Consider the following 8,607-nt stretch of genomic DNA (forward strand, 5'->3'; position numbering starts at 1 on the left):
ACGCCACACAGACCCCAGAAAGCTCTTACAGCACTGCAAGTTGCCTGCTTACGTCTGCCTGACATACGCCTCATCATCCATTCATAGTATTTTGTTTGATGACTGATTGATGCCATGATGTTCTTTGACCCTGTTGTTTATTAGGTACTTTATAACATTCCACACTTATTCTTCTCCTGTTAATGAACAAACACATGGGTACAAACTAAAATCCCCCAGTTAGAGAGAAAGCCCAGACAGTCTCTCTCTTTGATTACCTATTGTATCCATGACGCATATGGAACATTACATTAGAAAGGTTAAGTGCTATGGGATGTTTGCACTTTTCACCTACGGTTACCTGGAAAGTCATACATCCGTATGCAAAGATGTGCAATGAGGCGCATCTCTGACGTGCGTCTATGCTGTGGCCTGAGGCTCCGGTGGCGCAGCAGTAATGGAGAGGAACAGGCCTGAGGGGTTACTGTCCCTCAAAGCTCTTTGCTCATCATGACTAAAATCAGGATCATCTTGAACTAATCAACCTTGGTATTAGACAAAAAAATACAATCTAAATTCACTTATGCCATAACAGTCCTAGCAGTTATATATTATTGCAGCTGTATTTGCATCTAAATGTGTAGATTTGGGGCTTTTATCTCATTCTTTATCTCAGTGTAGTCAGGTTGTGAAGCCAAACCATCATTTCACAGGTTTTCAGAAAGCTTTGGCACAAGCCTCCGACTGTGGGAGCAGTGTGAGGTTTGGCTCTCTGAAGCAGCTTTCCATCTGCAGTTCACTCCTGTTTGTCTGCATCTATTCACTGCTTGATCCTCTTACTGCCTCCACCAAAGCACGAGGCTGAGAGTTCCACATTTCACAGTTGGAGTGAGGATGAGCTGCTGAGCCGTATTTGTGAGGATTGGCTTCCCTGTAGCTACACTTTAATTAAATGTAACCAAATTCTCCCTGAATGATGCTCATTGCTTGCTGCTCCTCCACTTCCTGTCGTTTCTGGGAAGTAAATGTTCCAAAAGAATTCATCTCAAAGACATTGAAGTGTGTTTTGGTGGTTACAGTTCTGGTTGATGGGCGTCAGGCCGGAAAACAATAACATGCAAAAGTCCCTTTCACAACAAAAGTGACTGAACAAGTAACAAAGTGTTCTCCTCTCTGTTGTGGACGGATACATTGTCCTTGAAGTCGTCCAATGATCCAGAAACTGTCGCTGGTTGATCTCCCAACATTCAGGCTTGACTGCTTTCGAGACTTTTTATGTTCAGACTGCAGGTATTGAAGCTGAATTCCAATCTCTGGCTCATATCTGGTTTAGTTTGTTGGACTGTTGGTTGATCTTTATATGTGGCCTGTGTGTGAGTCCAGTCTGAACCCATCACACTCCTGAAGTGACCCGCATGCTCAAAAGAACAACTACAGACTACTACAACTACAAAACAACAGAAGAAGGCACTCCTACTCTACAACAACATCAGGCCCTCAAGTCTAACAACCTGAGAATAAAGGCTCATTAACTAGAAAACTATGAGACCAGAGAACAGAGCCGGGATGAAAATCAAATCTATAGGTTCATGATATTTAAGAGCAGAAGCAATCAAAACAGACTGAATGAGGAAGAAAACCTTCAATCCAAGACAAAGACCTCACGACTCCACTTCCTTCCACTCGTCGGCTCATTTGCATTTGTGTTTTGGTTACACGCTTTACATACCGATCTATCCAAGGCAGAGTGTTAGATGTTCATTCTTTACTCTGTTTTCTTTCTCTGCAGTCAAGCAAGGATTAAAGCTCGTCACCATCGGCTGCATGTTCGCCCCCGACACATCTGCTCCCCACAGATAACTGCTTATTAGAGCGGCAGCTGCTCTCACTACAGTCTGGGATTAAAACTGTCCTGGAACTTAAAGTAAAATAAATAAACAACACGAGTAGTGATTATTAAGTTATGAACGCAGAAAGCTCTAACAGATTTCCACCAACAATGCAGGAGGAACTGTGACATCATCGTCTTGAGGGCCAAACAGGTTCAAGCTTAAGTCGTCTTTACGATTGTGAGTTTGTGGATGTTGGACGACACACAGACCTTTGGATTCCTCTGCAACCTGACAGCACTTTGCCAATCCAACACATTTAAGGCTCACACAAGGTCAACGGGTTTGGGATTTCTTCCTCCTGCTCCTCCCTCTCCTCCTTCAGAGGGAAACAAGCTGAATGTGGACTTGGCCTGAGGAGAGGGAAGAGCTCAGTGGCTCACAGCTGACCTGACTGGAGCAGCAGATGAGGTTACATTAGGAGTAGTAGAGCATCTAATGCTTAAAAGTTCAATGTGGGACAGGAACCCAACAACAACAAACAACAGATCTCATTGTTTCTATAGCCATGAGGAGCCTGGACAGCATGAGGGAGCTATGAGCCGCTGATCAGGCCTCCTCCTCCTCCTCTACGCCTCCACACATCCATCTGGGAGTCCACAGGCAGACTCAGAGAATGCCGGAGTGATTATACCGTATCGCCCATAAGCCTGGGAATGTTTCAGGATTCCCAAAGAAGAACTGGAGAGCGTGACGAGGGGAAGGGGAGGAGGGGAGGAGCATCCATGATCAAGAGCCAGAGACACAATGAATGAATGAATGAATGAATGAATGAAAGGATGGGTACAATTTTCTGAATTTCAAAACTTCAATTTCACGCTCCAGCACAAAGTCACACCATCTTCTCACAGATTACGGAGCTTTCTACAGTTTTCATACGGAACCGTGTTCATCTAAAGGAACATACAGCAGGAACACGCTTTGATTCACCTGAAGGCTTTGAACATTTAATAAAACATTAGATATCACACACACTCTCTCAAATGTATAACAACACAGCAGAAATACACATCATGACATCACAGAGCTGCTGTTCAAACTTCCTGAGGGCAAAACTCACATTTTGTTTTTACAAAGCATGAATCTCCAAACCCTCAGTGTGGAACTCCACACACACGGACTCTCATGACTCCCTGAGGTGTGAGGACATAAACATTCTTACTGCCATGGCTTCATGAAAATGGAGGAAAGTGAGATATTGTGGGTCGTTAACAACACAATTAAATATTCACTCATTCATACACACACAAACTTCCTTTATGAGTCATAAACCAGCACAGTGACGGTTTGATTCCTGCTGTATGAAATCTAATTTTGGTTCCTGTGTGTTTGAGATCAACAGAAATGACATCACCAGTTTATTAACCGTTTTATGAACAGGTTTGATCGGAGCGGAGGAGTCCATTCTGCTGCATGAGGAGTATGTTGTTGTACTGTAGGGACTTCTCCTCACCAGCAGGTTCATCTCACCTCCGGCCCTTTAAATCACTCTAAAGACGGTGGATCTATCCAGGAACACGCAGGGTTCCTCTCAGTCCTGGAGCAGCTGGGGATCATATTCGCACCGTCTCTGCTTGAGGAGATGGAAGCTACAGGCTCGACCCGTCTGCTCCCCTGTGATCGGCTCCAACAGCTTCTGCTACGCTGCTGAAGCCCTGATCTCTGTGAGAGGAGCCAGGAGTGAGAGTGTGTTCACCTTCATCATTAGAACAGACAATATATGAGAGAAACACGTGGAACTAGAACATTCCCACACTCACTTCAGAAGTTGTTCCAGTTCCCTCTTTATCTTTGTGACCACAGGAGGGCCCTGATAGGTCAAAGCTGTGTAGAGCTGAACCAATGAGGCTCCAGCACGGATCTTATCCATGGCGTCCTGTCCGCTGGCGACACCGCCGATCCCAACGATCAGAACCTTACCTACAACCCATTCACATGTTGGGTTTGTAAACACACTCTTTCATTTTCTCCACTGGTGTGAAGTTTGTGGTGATTGATGGAAGTGGTACCTTTAGTGAGCTTGTACATCTCTCTGACGGTGTTTGTGGAGAGTTCTCTGAGCGGCTCCCCGCTGAGCCCGCCCGCCTCACATCTGTGGGCGTCCTGTAGCGTCTCGGGTCGGGACACGGTGGTGTTGGTCACCATCAGTCCATCTACACCCAGCTACAGACGGTATGATGAAGAATGATGGGACAACGGGGGAAATGACAGAGCTTTACATTAGACAGATGCAAATACAAACTTTTCCAGAAGATCAAAGGGACGAGAGGAGCAGCAGATTACAAAGGATGAAGCATCAGGCCACCATCATCATCGAGGCCTCAATAGAGAAAGTGAACATCTGTGTGTGGACCAGCCAAAGTCAAACAAACAAAACACACACATCACTAAACTGTGGAGATTTCAGGACCGCAGTTTGTTACGTTTCAGACATCTCCTGTTGTCCTGGTTGCTCCCTTGTCTCGTGTGTGTGTGTGTGTGTGTGTGTGTGTGTGTGTGTGTGTGTGTGTGTGTGCATTGGTTTGCATGCGACCACGTGACTCCAGTGGCATGAGAACTCTGTTGTTTCCTTTATCACGTCAGCTGGTGAAGGATCGTGCTGCGTTCAGGTTCCTTCATGAGGGTTTGTTCTCCTGCGTTTATGTGCTGGGACCTTATGATCTATGTCTCCTGGTCTGAGTGCCAACAGATGATACAATGTTTCTGCAGATCCCTGGTAGAATAGTGTGAAGAAGAGTGTGGTGAGTTTACTGGGTGATCTTCATTATCTGGTTTATGGAATGTGTTAAAAACAGAAGAATGTGGAATTTCAGATATTCAAGGCTCAATTTGTTGTCATTTGGTTCAGAGGAAGTCCAAGACAAATGTATTAAAATCTGGCCCACGTTGCAGATGCGTAACTAAACCCTGATGTCTGGACAAATGCAAAACGAGTCAAAAGCGAAACCTGGGGGAAGTCAGAGAGGAGACGGTGTGTGAGAATGAGACTCAATTAAGAAGAAGCAAAGTTCAAATCCAATCAAACAAAACAAACAGGGAATTCAATGACATGGGCCAACGAGTGCTGACCTCAGTGACGACGTCAGCAATGTCTTGTTTGTCCTGAGCGGTGAGGTCCGGAGCGATCTTCACCAGGACCGGAGGTTTATGGTCTGCATGCAGAGCGTCACGCTCCTTTAGCACCTGAGCAGATGGAGGCAGGGATGTTAGAAATGTGTATATGAGAGAAAGAGGAAGAGAGAGAGAGATCTTTGGGTCTTACCCCCTGTAGGAGCATCCGGAGCTCAGCCTTGCCCTGCAGATCCCTGAGCCCCGGCGTGTTGGGGCTGCTGACGTTGACCACCAGGTAGTCGGCCAGCGGGCCCAACACTTTCACTCCCTCCAGGTAATCGGCGCCTGCATCCTGGGACAGCTTGTTCTTCCCCAGGTTGATGCCCAGGGGAAGGCCAGCTGCAGAACACAGACACAAGCACGTAGGCAGACTGGTAAACAGGAGCGTTCAGACAGACACAAACACAGACGGGTGACTCACTGCAGTGTGTGGCAAAGGGGCTGCGAGACGCCATAGATCAGACAGAACGGAACGGAAACAGCTAAACGCGAAAGAGGGGCGGCTCAAGTTTAATAGAGAAATCGAAGAATTGTCAGGATAAAGCCAGATTGGACATTGAAGCTCGCTTTTTGTCTCATGATTCCAGTGGAGACGACACACAGCACATCTCAAGTGTTCAGGTGATTAGAGTCCAAGGACGCTTTGAGAGAAGTGTTCTCACAGCAGCCCACACACTCCTCTAGCGTGGAATAAGAGACATATGTGTTTGGCTTTACAGGATTTTACACGAGGTCACGGCGTGTTGCTCCCACAGCAGAGGAAGTAATGAATGAACCAGAGCTGAAGTCTGCTCTTCACCGCTGAGTCTGAAGATATTCGGACCAATGGCGGTGAGCAGGAGGTGCGAAGATGTAAAACACAAAGGTTCACATAGGGAGCCCTGCACACACACACCGCTGAGCTGACCGTGAATGAAAACGTGTTGTGCTGAGCGAGACGTGGATTTGTCCGGCCCGATGAGCCGCGGACGTCCACAGACCGCCTGCTGACCTGAGCTCCGTTGCTGCTGCGCCTCCTCCCGAGCCTTCAGCCTCTGCCGTGCTTCTGCCAGACCACAGCTGTTAAAGCCGTACCTACACACACACACACACACACACACACACACACACACACACACACACACACACACACACACACACACACACACACACACACACACACACACACACACACACACACACACACACACACACACACACACACACACACACACGGTGACAAAACAAAATCACAAAATATTCAAATGTAAATAAATCAACTCCATGCAGACGCTTTCATTTCTGTCATTTTGGCTGTAGAATATTAGATAAACTGAGTGCGGTTACAAAACGTGTTCCTATCACCAGCGGCCCTCAGAGAGCCACAGCATGTAGGCTTCACGGGGCTTCACCTGTTAATGACGGCGTGATCCGCGGCGAGTCGGAACACGCGTGGTTTGGGGTTCCCCGCCTGCGGTTTGGGTGTGATGGTCCCCACTTCCACGAACCCAAAGCCCAGTTTGTACAAGCCGTCCACAGCCTCGCCGTGTTTGTCGAAGCCCGCCGCCATCCCGATGGGGTTTTTGAACTTTATCCCCAAGACGTTCACTTCCTGTAGAAACACAATGAGGGAACGATGACTCACAGTGTGTATGTCAGGGTGTATGGAGAGTGTGTGGACTCTACTCTCTTCACTGTGTGAGAACCAAAGTCTCAATCACATCGTCTTTCTGCCAACGCACTCCAACATCTTCCTCTTCCTCCTTTCCCAATCAAGGATCAAATCAAGATGAAGTGAAAAGTCGACACCATTCTCTCCACTCGCTTCTATAATCATGACACACAGAAGACACGGAATTCCCAGTGTGTAATCAATCCTGTCTCCATGACGACAGGCTTTTTTCCCCCACCTTTGAGTGTGAGCACACTGGAGAGGTTTGGTTGCTCTCTAATGTCAGAAGAGCTAGTTTGGATGAAGCACAATGAGGCTTAAATGTGACCTCACTGAGGAGCGTAAGGTGTGTGGATGGGAGGAAATGGATGCTGCTACAGAGATTGTTTGGGACTTCTGAACAGTATCTATAATTGTTAAGACGTGGTCTGTTAAAGAAAGTAAAGTGTGAGTTGTGTGTAATGATGGTCACACCTACCAGAGATGCAGGGTCCTGGTAGCGGTTGAGAGGAACCAGACCTAAACTGATGGCCTTCACTGCCAGCACATGGGCCGTCTCCGCTCCCACCAGCCTCTGCAGCAGGGGCATCAGCTGGTTGGCGTAGAAACGTTCATCTCCAACCGCAGTGAGATAGGAGGCACAGAGAAGACCGCCGGAGCCGATGATCTTCACTGCGTCTTTCAGCTGCTTCTGTTGGGATCAGAAGATGAAGGAGCTTTAGGTTGATGTGGACATTGTTCCATAGTGCAGAGACAGCAAAGATGGACCGACTCTATGAGGAGTTCTGTCCTAGTCTGGAGGAAATACACAAAGTCAGTCAGGACACAACACAGTCTACCAGTGAGAAGTGGGTGGCAGTATTCCAAAACACAGGGAACGCAAACTTGATGAGCCTGTTCAGGACGGCCTCATCTGTCCTCGGCATCTCAGTGCCTTTGTGGACAGGATTTCCTCTCTGATGACCTTGAAATGGTCCGACTCCAGACACAGATGCTACACAGATCACAGCTCATAAGAGAACTTGACATATCAGTGACTGAAGTCTCGCAGGCTGTGCAACAGAACGAAACACTGCTCTGATCCATCAAGAGCAGCAACAAATCATAATATAGTAGTTTGACTGTTTTGCATGTGAAATGAGTTTGTAATTTATGTCTTGTTTATCTATTGTTTTGCTGTGAAGGTCATTTTGGTGGTGGAGTTTACATAATGGTAGTTTGAGTGAAGCTACAGAATAAAGGAAACATACACACTTTTGCCTTTCCAGTTGAATAAGCATATGAATGACATTGTATTTACACGTAACAACACCTCATGTTCTGCCGCATGTTGACCCTCATTCGGCAGTGAGAAAGTTTGTAGCCCTACTTAAGATTACTGCCTACAGCGAGAAGAAGCAGTTTGTTCAGGAATGTGTCTGTTTTCATTTCAGAGCTCCCCTTTCTTGTGTTACGTCACCCTGAGCAGGAAGCAGCAGCGTCAATCTCACACACACTCTCATCATTCACTCTGCTAATACACACAAGCGCCGCAAATCCAGCTGCCGGTGGATTTACCTTCAGATGTCCCGCCATTGATGAAGTTCCGTCATAGCAGTCAGGGGTGAACGGAACATTACCACACACGTTACCCAACACACGTGGCCACGTACTCTCGCGATAGTTGCGCCTCCCGGGGTGGAGGGAGTTTGTTGTTTTGTTGCCCGACGAACTAGTTTGGGAGGAAGCGTGATGAGGTCAACTCTCGCGATAGTTGCGCCCGGAGGGAGGCGGAGGGAGTGAACGTCGCTCATCTCATTTCATTTCAGTCACGCAATAGGAATTTCAAATGTCACCACTAGAGTTAAGGAATACATCTTCGTTTATACAGTAGTGATCTAATAATACACTTTACGTGAAAACACGTTCCTCATTTTGAAACACAAATATTGCCAACATGTAAAGCTGGACAATCAAAGTGGAGGCTTCTCTGACCTT

General features: G+C 47.0%; 1 protein-coding gene across 1 annotated transcript; it reads right to left on the reverse strand.

The window, feature by feature from the left end:
- Positions 1-2,788: 2,788 nt before the first annotated feature.
- dhodh (dihydroorotate dehydrogenase) lies at positions 2,789-8,295 on the reverse strand. The gene is made up of 9 exons (XM_076156282.1): positions 8,188-8,295; positions 7,109-7,321; positions 6,371-6,570; positions 5,971-6,053; positions 5,131-5,318; positions 4,938-5,051; positions 3,878-4,031; positions 3,629-3,788; positions 2,789-3,530 (listed from the first exon to the last, which is right to left on the reverse strand). The coding sequence occupies exons 1-9, from the start codon at positions 8,203-8,205 to the stop codon at positions 3,458-3,460; spliced, it is 1,203 nt and encodes a 400-aa protein (XP_076012397.1). The 5' UTR covers positions 8,206-8,295; the 3' UTR covers positions 2,789-3,457.
- Between the last annotated feature and the right edge of the window lie 312 nt (positions 8,296-8,607).

This window comes from Genypterus blacodes, unplaced genomic scaffold (genome assembly GCF_046128005.1).
Source record: "Genypterus blacodes isolate CSIRO-AG114 ecotype Tasmania unplaced genomic scaffold, CSIRO-AGI_Gbla_v1 ptg000067l_1, whole genome shotgun sequence".
NCBI lineage: Eukaryota > Metazoa > Chordata > Actinopteri > Ophidiiformes > Ophidiidae > Genypterus > Genypterus blacodes.

Coding starts and splice junctions, on each gene's coding strand:
- dhodh (XM_076156282.1), bottom strand. Junction 5,052..5,130: donor TCCGGATGCTCCTACAGGGG/GTAAGACCCAAA, acceptor CCATCTGCTCAG/GTGCTAAAGGAGCGTGACGC. Junction 3,789..3,877: donor GATGTACAAGCTCACTAAAG/GTACCACTTCCA, acceptor AATGGGTTGTAG/GTAAGGTTCTGATCGTTGGG.